Raw genomic sequence first — 12,667 nt, 5'->3', positions numbered from 1 at the left:
AAGTATTAAAATCAATCAAAAAACCCCTGAAAAATATCATTTTTAAAACGATTTTCATCAATAATTGTAATTACGAACGGATGACATCAAAAACTCCCGACATTACGAGGTCTAGATTGTCTATGAGTCGTAATGTTGGGATGACAACTTATCGTTATGAACGATCGATATTAACGTTTGAGTTTGTATAGCTTGGAAAAAATGCGTTGATATTAATTACAATAATTTATCAGATTTATTAACCGACTTCTTTACATTTTATTTCCTACCTCTTTACAATAAATATTTTACTATCAGTATATTTTTTGTTGTATTAATGTTAATGTTAGGTACTATAAAATGAATACCGTAATAGCCTTTTCCATAGGATTGTTGCAAATGTGACGAAACCTAATTAAATTTTGGTTTTTACATAGATGTTGTGTGACGTAAAATTAAAAATCGTCTGATGACGTTAGCAGCGTTTATTTACAAATTATCGTTAATACATCATTTTATCGACATTTCCAATCACTAGTAATTATCTTTGATCATATTTGACGTTTCGTTTGTTTACATGATAGGACAAGTAAAGATGAACCGACTGTACAAACAGTATAGGATGTAGCTACTTACCTCAAACAGTTTGAACAGCACCCGGCCTCTGTTGGCGACCATTTCTAGAAGCTGGTCGAACTGTTTGCCATCCGTAGTTTCGCTGTACGGCACACATAGGGCGAATGTGAGGAAATCCAGCATGGCTGCCACCACTAGTGCTCCACTTCCGGCAGTCTGAAAAAAAAAGATAAATAAACTGTCTGCTACTGTTTCAAATCTAGCTCCTGGTGCGGCTATATGTATTAAGGGCGCGCACCGCCATATCTAACGCATTATTAAAGTACACAGTTTCTAGCGCTGAGTAGCTAAATGCGCTGAGTCCAAATGAAGTCATATATAAATGAGGACGAAGGCGGCATCTAAAACTTTCTACAACTACTTACAGATTTTCAAGCGCTGAGTTATGAAAGGCGCTGAGTCAATCTAAAGTCTTAGATAATTTACACTTTGATAACCTGTAAAATAGTAATAATACTTACATTTTCTACCCACATAGATAACAATCCTTCTAAGAAGGGTTGAGTACCCAACATGGAAGCCTTATTCAGTTGTTCCTGTCTTAAGTCCGGTTGATGCATAGGCTGCATGAGAACGCAGGCCGCATCTAGAATATTCTACCACTACTTACAGACTTTCAAGTGCTGAGTAAAAGCTAAAGGCGCTGAGTCAATCTAAAGTTTTAAATTGTGTCGTGAACCTTAACAACCTGTAATATAGTATTTACTTACTACGTGTTCTGCCCACATAGACAATAAGCCTTCCAAGAAAGGTTGAGTAGAAAACAAGAGGCCGCATCTAGAATATTCTACCACTACTTACAGATTTTCAAGCGCTGAGAAAGGAGCTGAAGGCGCTGAGTCAATCTAAAGTCTTAGATATTTGCGAACACCTTGATGTTTTTAAATTATTTATCTCGGCCACAGACTATCCAAAGGCAAAGACGTGGCCAACGATGGAGTGAGCTCGCCCAGAAGATGCCAGTAACCAGTAACATAATAATACTTACAACATGCTCCGCCCACATTGACAATAAGCCTTCCAAGAAGGGTTGAGTAGCCAACATGGACGCTTTATTCAGTTGCTCCTGTCGTAAGTCCGGTTCGTGATGCATAGGCTGCATAAGGGCACAGGCCGCGTCTAGTGCCGCGTGCGAACAAGCTGCCGAGCCGCGCCGGAGCGCACCGACTACTGCCGAGCCGATCCATTCGCGGAATCTGAAAAATGTAATGTTTTAAACAAAAAAACACAATTTATGGATGTGAAGCCATACATTGAACACAGACCCTATTTGAGGTATCAAGATGGTCGAAGCTTATGTCAGTTATATCCTACTTGAAAGAGTTGAAATGAAAGTATTGTTTTTCAGCCCGACACGTGTTTACTACTAATGAGACCTGGTAATGCAGTTCCTATGCCTCGATGTTTTTATACCACGTCGGTGGCAAACAGGTATAAGGCCCGCCTGATGGAAAGCGGTCACCGTAACCTATGGACGCCTGCAACTCAAGGGGTGTCACATGCGCTTTGCCGACCCATTAGAAACTTGTACACTCCTTTTTTAGGTTGCAAAAGAAGCGCATGTAACAGCGCCTCTGCCATTGTTACATACCCAGGTAACGGTGTACATGCAGCGAAACCATTAAAGACCTACAGACCGACAATAATGCATATACATACACAGGCAAGGCCGTTTCATATCCTGGTAGTACAGTAAATGCAGTCTCAGCGCGTGAAAGAGCGCTTCTAGCTCTCTCGGAGGCAACTAAGCGCTCGTAACTTTGCTGTTCACTACATAGCTACAGTCAAGTGCACAAATACGTATCGATTTTATCCGCTCAAAAATATGTACCGAGACCTTATTCCGCCGACATAAAGTGCTATGGGACATATTTTTGATAAGTTGTACGCACCCATATTTTTACACTTGACTGTACATTAATTACATAAGTATAAGTACAATTTTACTGATAATAAATTATACTATTAAATCTAAAAAATAAAAATACCTAAAAGTCTAAGCCCTGGCTTCTCGGCAAGGTGCCCATCACGCAGGCAGCATTCCCGCGCTGTATTGCAATAGCAATTCTTTGCGCGAGAAAGCTGCCGGCGCGAGGGTCACCTGTTACCTCCCTTAACCGCTTCCCCAACTCCCTGAAAAGCCCACGCGCTCCTTTACCCCACGGGATAAAAGATTACTGCGTTACTGATAAGATAAAAGATTCGTTGACACTTACCCAGGCAACGCTGTGAAGGCAGCGAATCCAACTTTACTGGCACAGAGCCGTCTCAGCGCATGAAACAGCGCTTCTAGCTCTCTCGGAGGCAAAGTAGCACTAGTAGCTGTACTATTCACGAGGGCGCTCAGCGCTCCTGTTATCAACTTTTCTTTATTCTCCGCGAATAGGCGCTGAAAATGGAAACATTTAGAGCTACGAGAAAAGTCGAGCATTTACCAAGTCAAGAGGTTTTAATGTCAATAAGACAAGTATATCCCCAAATTACCGTGACCCATATGGCATAACCCATGAGTGATCTGATGATATAACTATATTATGAAAAGGATCAGGGGTCCATTTCTCAAAGCTAAAAGTTGCAAGCGGAAGTATTTTTCCGACTTGTCATATTAAACATTGACTACCACTTGTAAATTGTAACTTGTAACTTCGAGAAATGGGCCCCAGCTCTCGAGTCACATTCATTGAATCATATTTCATAGTAAAAGTCTCTGCTACCTTTACATAAGGTTTATGAAATAACTGACTGACATTATGAAAGTTTGAACGAATTTAGTGAGATTTGTAATGAGTTATCACAACTTATATCACAAAGTTTTACATATAATTTGTGCTACCTAAATATCCGGTAGTTAATCGGTCATAAAAAGTTATAAGATGAAACGATTCTGACGCTTTATGCCAGGAACGCAGAATGTCAGATTAGCAGGATGCCAGATTCGCAAAAAGTCAGATTCTCAGAATGTCGGATTCGCAGAACTTATAAAATTCCGTAAGCATTTTTCTATAAAGTGTGTGTATATGAGTATAATATATTTTTATAGTAATGTAATGTATTCCAAAATGAATGAATGTGTTCTAACCATAGAGGCAGAAGTAAGGGAAGAGTTGTAACTCCATACATCAGTAAATACGGGTTATTTTTATAGGCATAGTTAAGTGACATCTAGCGACAATCACGCGTCAAGTAGCGTAAATTATCAGTACTGCTACTTGTCAATAGATGTCGCGACGAACGAAAAGTCGAATGCTCACCAATTTTTAGCTAATATCACAATAGTATTAATCAGTATTCTGTTTTCAATTCCTTCTGCTTGTAATATAAGTTTTAAACTGTTCTAATATTAAATTTTTGGCAGACGAGACACAGTTGCCACCTAGTGTCGAGTAGTGGTACTGATAATTCACGCTATTTGACGCGTGATTGTCGCTAGATGTCACTTAACTTTGCGTATACAAATAACCCGCTCACTTATTTCTTTATGGTTTTAACTAACCGTCCCTGTGTTTCGTGTACCTACACAGCAAGCTATATGACCCAATAGCCAAGTTCAAAATGTGTCAATAACCCAATAATATATATAGGGGACTTACTATATCCCATGTAAGTATCCGCCACAACAGGGAAGGGGCCTACAAGGCACAAACAAATCAACATGGCAAACTGTACACGATGCAAAATAATATGGACAGCTAGTGAAGCATGCAAGTATGGAAAGTTTATATGTATGTACAAACTCAAACATTCATGTAGAAAACGAGCAATGTTTCAAAACCTATCGCAATGAACAACTAGATACTCATTCAGTATGTAAAAAAAATGCAATATGTAGTCATTCACAGTACGGTCGAGGAAAATTCTTTAGCAGTTAACGGTTTACATTTGACAGCTGTCAGCATAATTAGGGCCACTTGCACCAACGAAAATGGAGGGTAAACCCGAGGGTTAGCCCACCATTTTCTATGGAATTTGACAGTTGACAGCCCACTAACCCTGAGTTAAGTGGTTGGTGCAAGTGGGCCTTATGTGTCAAACAAATGTTACCGCAAATTGCTAAAAATAATCAAATTCTTCGACCATACACTACATAGCAAAATCGTTAGTAAAAGCGTCTGATTTAATTTGACATTGAAGTAAAAACGAGCTTTTTTGCATGTGAGTAAAAGCTGTACAGATGCTGACTGTACAGCTTTTACTCACAAATACATAGTAACGATCTCAAAATAGCATTAATTATTGTCCCAGAGCTGTAAGAACCTCTTTTTGACACATGACAGCGTCCACAAAGCGTAAACTCGCGCGACCTAATGAAATTTTAAATAAAATCCTGTAATAATGTTTAAAAAAATCAAGTACTTAAAAACAATATTTCGCTTACTTTAAACATAATCTAACACATGTTACATTTTTTCGGATCTTCGTTAGTGAGTATTTTACGGTATTAATTTATCACGCAGGATTTACTTATTATGTCATTTATCATTCATTTTTATTTTTAAACTAGTGCTGTGGCAGAGTCTTGTCATTTCGATTCAAATGACATTTTAGTAAGTTGATAGAAATCGTATATTTGTTTAAGAGCGCTTTCAAAAAATCTGCTTGCTCGAATTTCGACGCCGGCGGCGCTGGCGTGCGCCTGTGTGCAGACGCACACTATAACCAGAAGCATAACGATTGTAGCCTGCGGTACAGACATAGCGTGCGATCCTCTTCGAACCAACCTTACGTGCGGCTAGAGCGAAAGGGATAGCATTCATGGTCGGTACCGCCACGCCGTCAGTAGCGTTGCGGACTAACCATTATTGATACTTGCGTAAAAACACCACCATATATATATTACATATTTGCATACATGATTTCGTGCATAAATACTTGACCTTTTAGTTTAATTATTAAACTTATCACAGTTTTTAGGGTTCCGTAGTCAACTAGGAACCCTTATAGTTTCGCCATGTCTGTCTGTCCGTCCGTCCGTCCGTCCGTCCGTCCGTCCGTCCGTCCGTCCGTCCGTCCGTCCGCGGATAATCTCAGTAACCGTTAGCACTAGAAAGCTGAAATTTGGTAACAATATGTATATCAATCACGCCAACAAAGTACAAAAATAAAAAATGGAAAAAAATGTTTTATTAGGGTACCCCCCTTACATGTAAAGTGGGGGCTGATATTTTTTTTCATTTCAACCCCAACGTGTGATATATTGTTGGATAGGTATTTAAAAATGAATAAGGGTTTACTAAGATCGTTTTTTCATAATATTAATATTTTCGGAAATAATCGCTCCTAAAGGAAAAAAAAGTGCGTCCCCCCCCCTCTAACTTTTGAACCACATGTTTAAAAAATATGAAAAAATTAACAAAAGTAGTGCTTTATAAAGACTTTCTAGGAAAATTATTTTGAACTTGATAGGTTCAGTAGTTTTTGAGAAAAATACGGAAAACTACGGAACCCTACACTGAGCGTGGCCCGACACGCTCTTGGCCGGTTTTTTTCTATTAAAACGTGTGTAGCCATGGAAGAAATAAATTAAAAAACCTTTTATATTATAATAAATTGTGTATATAATATTGTCTTCTGTCACCGCGATAGTTACTCATGAAATAAATTTATGGAATCAGATTATATCGCGTATAATGAATATAATCCGTTTTCTTAGTTTTATTTCATTTTGTATATGATATATGTTTTCTAGGTTCTTTTCGGTGAAGGAAAACATCGTGAGGAAACCGGACTAATTCCAATAAGGTCTAGTTTACCCTTTGGGTTGAAAGGTCAGATGGCAGTCGCTTTCGTAAAAACTAGTGCCTACGCCAAATCTTGGGATTAGTTGTCAAAGCGGACCGCAGGCTCCCATGAGCCGTGGCAAATGCCGGGATAACGCAAGGAAGATGATGACGTTTTCTAGGTACTGGCCCATTCAAATCGGTCAGTATGGGAAAGTCTGAAACTATAAGACATACGAAGATTTGTTCTTAGGAACCATGTCACCGATTTTGATAAAAAGAAAAACTGCATTCATACAATTAAAAAAAAAAGTGTACCCAGCTGGGGAATCGAACCCGGTTGTTTTGAAAAAATAAACTTACACTATTTCTATTCAGATATCGTTTGTGTAGGTCTTAAGCAGTAAATATCTCTAAGAAACATAATGTCTAAAATGAATAAAATGCATTTTTTTCACATACTTTAATTTATCATAGTAGGTGTTCAAAGTGACCACCGTCTTTTTCAATACAATATTCAACACGTCTAGGTAACGATCTTACTATTGCATTTTGTATCTTCATGTGGTGAATCTGCGTTAAAGTTGACTCTATGGCTACTTTTAGGTCTTCAACGGTGTTATAGCTATTTTTGTACACTGTTGTAAAGATGAACTTGCTGAATATTGTAACGGTGGTCACTTTGAACACCTACTATGATAAATTAAAGTATGTGAAAAAAATGCATTTTATTCATTTTAGACATTATGTTTCTTAGAGATATTTACTGCTTAAGACCTACACAAACGATATCTGAATAGAAATAGTGTAAGTTTATTTTTTCAAAACAACCGGGTTCGATTCCCCAGCTGGGTACACTTTTTTTTTAATTGTATGAATGCAGTTTTTCTTTTTATCAAAATCGGTGACATGGTTTCTAAGAACAAATCTTCGTATGTCTTATAGTTTCAGATTTTCCCATACTGACCGATTTGAATGGGCCCAGGGTGGCCCTGTATAATGGAACTAAGATCGGTTTTCTTTAATTTTAAGTAGTTTTTTTTTATATTTAAAATGTGTTTTTAGGGTTTCGTAGTCAACTAGGAACCCTTATATTTTCGCCATGTCTGTCTGTCTGTCCCTCCGTCCGTCCGTCCGTCCGCGGATAATCTCAGTGACCGTTAGAACTAGAGAGCTGAAATTTGGTACCAATATGTATATCAGTCACGCCGACAAAGTGCAAAAATAAAAAGTGGAAAAAATGTTTTATTAGGGTACCCACCCCCCTACACGTAAAGTAGGGCGTGATTTTTTTTTTCATTTCAACCCTAACGTGTGATTTATTGTTGGATAGGTATTTAAAAATGAATTACTGAAATCGTTTTTTGATACATACATACAATCAGGCCTGTATCCCATAAAGGGGTAGGCAGAGCACATGAACTACTCAAGTTTCAGTGCCACTCTTGGCAAAAAGAGGTTGAAAGAAAACTAAAATTGTGACATTGCAGTGACAGGTTGCCAGCCTCTCGCCTACGCCACAATTTTAACCCATATCCCACAGTCGGCTTCTACGACACCCACGGGAAGAAAGGGGGTGGTGAAATTCTAAACACGGCACCACACGGGCAATAAAAAATAAGCAATAAATAAGGGCGGGTTTTTTGATAATATTAATATTTTCGGGAATAATCGCTCCTAAAGGAAAAAAAGTGTGTCCCCCCCCCTCTAACTTTTTAACAATATATTTAAAAAATATTTAAAAATCACAAAGTAGAACTTTTTATTTTTTTTTATACTACGTCGGTGGCAAACAAGTATACGGCCCGCCTGATGTAAAGCGGTCACCGTAACCTATGGACGCCTGCAACTCAAACAGTGTCACATGCGCGTTGCCACCCCATTAGAAACTTGTACATTCCCTTTTGCTGTGTTAAGTACACAGCAAAAAGGAGTGTACAAGTTCCAAGGAGGGTTCGGGTACTTTATAAACTTTCTAGGAAAACTGTTTTGAACTTGATAGGTTCTGTAGTTTTTGAAAAATATGGAAAACTACGGAAAAGCCGAGCGGCTATCTACCGGCTGAGAGTGTGTCGGGCCACGCTCAGTGCAGGCACTGAGCGTGGCCCGACACACTCTCGGCCGGTTTTTAAATATTATGTTGTTTTAATTGCATGGAGCACAGGAAGGTCCACATCTATGTATTAGTCTTTTGTAAGGAAATACAACTCTACGCTACGCCTACTTGCTTTAGTTGACTGTTGACACACTGAGACAGTGGATGCGCCAGAGTATAAAAGAGTGATTACCATCTCTTGTCAAAGATCTTGTTGAGACGAATCAAACGAACCCAAACACGAAGTGGTTTCAAGACCTGGTCGTGGAATACTCTTGACTACCTTCCAGCTTCATCATCAGATCCTGGGTACCATCTCTTGTCCAAGATCTTGTTGAGACGAATCAAACGAGCCCAAACACAGAAGAGTTTCAAGACCTGGTTGTTGAATACTATTGACTACCTTCCGGCTTCACCATCAGATCCTGGGTATCATCTCTTGTCAAAGATCTTGTTGAGACGAACCAAACGAGCCCAAACACGGAGTGGTTTCAAGACCTGGTTGATGAATTCTCTTGACTACCTTCCAGCTTCATCATCAGATCCTGGGTACCATCTCTTGTCAAAGATCTTGTTGAGACGAACCAAACGAGCCCAAACACGGAGTGGTTTCAAGACCTGGTTGATGAATTCTCTTGACTACCTTCCAGCTTCATCATCAGATCCTGGGTACCATCTCTTGTCAAAGATCTTGTCGAGACGAACCAAACGAGCCCAAACACGGAGTGGTTTCAAGACCTGGTTCATGAATTCTGTTGACTACCTTCCGGCTTCATCATCAGATCCTGGGTACCATCACCTCTTGTCAAAGATCTTGTTGAGGCAAATCAAACGAGCCCAAACACGAAATGGTTTCAAGACCTGGTTGATGAGAACTCATGACTACCATCTGACATCATCATCAGATCCTGAGTACCATCTATTGTCAAAGATTTTGTTGAGACGAGTCAGTAACCTAAAATGATATTCAATAATTAATAATACTTACTAAAAATATTAGTCAAGTTAATTAGTTAGTTGCCAAAGTCGTCAACCCAAGGATCAAAGTTTTCGGTCGCAGTATACATGCAACAGTACAGCCAAACACGCACACAAGTGCGGTTTTGGACATGGCGGGTGCCGCACACAATGACAAAATAACTTCGCGATCGTCGAGCCGCGTGCGGAGCGGACTAACATACGTCCTGCCTCTACAAGCTCTGCCGCGGTACTGACATCGCAAGCGCGCGTAACCGGTAATAAGGAGGCATTTTTAAAAAATCGTCAAAAATATTAAATTGCAATTAATAGAAAACTTTTGCATAAAATCTGTTTGAGTAAGCGTTGCAGATTATTTTTATATTAAAACTACTTCAAAAACACGTAAGTTTTCGAAGAAATTGACACTTATTCTGAGGTGATTTCTGAAACAAATTGAATTCATCATATCCTCATTTACTCTATTCTAAAGCCTTATAACAAAGAAGTAGTCTCAAAAGATTGTAGTACAGGATATACATAATACAAATTTACCACTTGAAGCATTCAAAACTATCCAAATTTTACAAATTAGACGGACTAAGTCAGCACTTTTCGCGGGTTTTCCTAAACATGCACCAGAAAAAAAATCATAATTAATTAAGTGAGTTAGTTTTTAAAAATCCAGTCTCACAACATGTAAGTTAAGAAGATGTCCTAATCGAATCCTGAACTTAATAAGTCTTTTAGATGACGGAAAGTGTAGCATTTTGCCGACTAAAACTATCAATTTTACATTATTACGACGTTTTCGTTGAATGCCCTCTTAAGCGCCTCCTTGTACATAGGGCCTAATCGATTCAACCAATTCGAAATTAATCGTTAGATTTGGCAAACGATACGTCTTAGCCACATCGCAACATACTTCAAAACAAATGTGTCAAAAATGTGAACTTACAAATCCGGGACAATAGTATCAAGTAAGTTAAGTTGCCACTATAGCGGTCACTACATATTAAATGCCGACTGTGCCTCGGGCATATAAATATAATTATGAAATGAAAAGAAGCAAACATTCGTTTTGTACAAAAAGGACAATTGTAGTAGGCAATTAAAAATCTCTGATCATTTCATTTGAAGCGCTTCATACTGTTTTATATATATGCCTATACCGTTTGGATGCAATATCAAGTAACAAAATTAATCTAAATTGAACTCTGAGCAATCCCACGAGAATATCCATCGTAAATACGATTCTTCTAACACTTCTGAAAACGCAAAGTGAGCTCGCCCGCGTGTGCGCTATGCAGCGTCGACTCACACTTGTGTGAGCTGCAATTGTTTAAGTTGCACGCCCAATATGAGCATACACTCAGGGGTTTTGAAAGCGATTTTGTGTCTGACAATATTTCATAACTTTGCTAACGCCAGCCTGTGGTCTTGGCTAACGTTTACAGATTTGATTGAAGTAGCTGTCATGCAACACATAATGAACATTCTCGCGTAATGCACTATCTACTCTACACTTCCGTTATTTGGTGGATTGTAAACTTACATCGGCACTGACGGAATAGTTGAGTCCGCTGTAGCCGACGTTGGCGTTGAATCGCTCGATCACCTCCGCTCGCGTCATGCCTACTGGGTTCTGGAATAATCTGTCGACAAATATATATTGCATTTAGAAGTCCATGTTGGCTGGTAAACTATATCTAAACTATTACTACTAAGACAAACGTTGACACATTACTATATGCCAACTACTCGAAGTTCTCATTTAGCGCCTCAGCTCACATGGCGATCCTGCCAAAACAGCATGGTGCTGTAATGCTGGCTCGTCGCGCCGCTTAGTGAAGGATAAAAACATTTATTTATTTGAAAACATATTTCAATGACATTACAGATAAATCAAATGCGTCATTAAACTTAAATTAAAAAAAAAAGCAGTAAATAAGAACATGAAAAAAAAAAAACTATAAAAGTTTACAACTAAACAATTGATTTGGGCGATGACGTAACAGCATGGCTCCATTGCGTCGTTTGCCCCGGTGTCTCCCACACGACACATCCCAGCCACCATGAATTGGATAAGACAGTGTACGTATAGACAATTTGGAAAACTTAATGGTCTACAGCTGTTTACTATGGAAATACCGGAGGTGGTTGGACTCGGTCTCCTCGTCCACGGGCTGGTGCAGCGGGCCGAGCCGGTAGCCGCGCGGGGTGGCGCCGGAGCGCACGTGCACGTCGCGCTGCCCGGCGGAGCGGACGCCGTCCAGCAGCGACGCTAGTAACGCGTCTCTGTAATAAATATAAAAAAACTCTGTCAAACAAGTCGGTCAGTAAATAAGAACAAAGAAAACTATAGGTATCCTTTTCTCTAGCACCCTACAGAAAAGGATTCATATAGTTATAATGACGTCTGGCAAAGACCTATATAACTTCGTATAGACCGATAAAGTCTAAGAAAAAAACGTACCCCAAACCATACAGAAAAAGGTACTGTGAGCTAGATGGCGATACACCTTTGGGGTACGCTCGGCTAGATGGCGCTAATATGAATATTTGACATTTTAAAACATATCAAGCTAAGAATATGGGCCAAATTGTCAAAACTGAGGTTCAAAAGTTTTGAGCCTGTGTCAAGAGATGGCAGTCTATGCACTATGATTACACATTTTACTTTGACAGTAACTCTCTTTAATACTCGAACCTCTTTGCATCTGGTAAGAGTGGTAATGGACATTCCATTAGCCTAGTATTAGGGTCAGTCTCGGGGCCACCCTATTGGATACGAAGCTTATGAAAACGGTAAAGAATAGTTTATGAAAATAAAACGAAGTACGAGGTTATGACTTGTTTGAAAGAATGACAATGTGACAATGTGGATACCACTGGTCTGTCATAATTTGTAACAATAGGCAAGACGACTAAAAAAAACTAATTAGTCCGTCAGTTACATTATCAAAGAATTTCGGACACATATTTTTTCTTTTTTCTCATAAACGAAAAATGACGACGGTACCACACCTCGGACACTGGCCATCAAATATATGAAAGAGGCGCGTTCCTAGCACACAGTCTAAGCTCGTGTAGGTGAACGCGAACTACGCTTGTATGAGTGACATATGACAGGTCGACTGTTCGCGTTTTTGACAGGCGGTAACTGTGAGGTAACCGAGAGGGGGTGGTCGGCACTTTCAGCGGGGAGCGGGAGTGGCCATACTGTACGATAGTACTCTTTATTATACCATGACGGTACAGTGTGTTGAAGTTTTGCGTGACG

General features: G+C 39.3%; 1 protein-coding gene across 1 annotated transcript in view; it reads right to left on the bottom strand.

Moving 5' to 3' along the window:
• The window catches only part of LOC125234625 (dnaJ homolog subfamily C member 13), a 56,258-nt gene that overhangs the window by 33,282 nt on the left and 10,309 nt on the right, over positions 1-12,667 (bottom strand). The window contains exons 7-11 of the mRNA XM_048140950.1: positions 11,536-11,682; positions 10,940-11,039; positions 2,832-3,004; positions 1,604-1,811; positions 616-771 (exon numbers count right to left, since the gene is read on the bottom strand). Coding sequence (XP_047996907.1) covers positions 616-771; positions 1,604-1,811; positions 2,832-3,004; positions 10,940-11,039; positions 11,536-11,682 — 784 coding nt within the window. The remainder of the gene's footprint in view (positions 1-615; positions 772-1,603; positions 1,812-2,831; positions 3,005-10,939; positions 11,040-11,535; positions 11,683-12,667) is intronic.

This window comes from Leguminivora glycinivorella, chromosome 16 (genome assembly GCF_023078275.1).
Source record: "Leguminivora glycinivorella isolate SPB_JAAS2020 chromosome 16, LegGlyc_1.1, whole genome shotgun sequence".
Classification (NCBI taxonomy): domain Eukaryota; kingdom Metazoa; phylum Arthropoda; class Insecta; order Lepidoptera; family Tortricidae; genus Leguminivora; species Leguminivora glycinivorella.
Note: the sequence above shows the minus strand (reverse complement) of the source record. Positions and strands in the feature narration are given on the sequence as shown.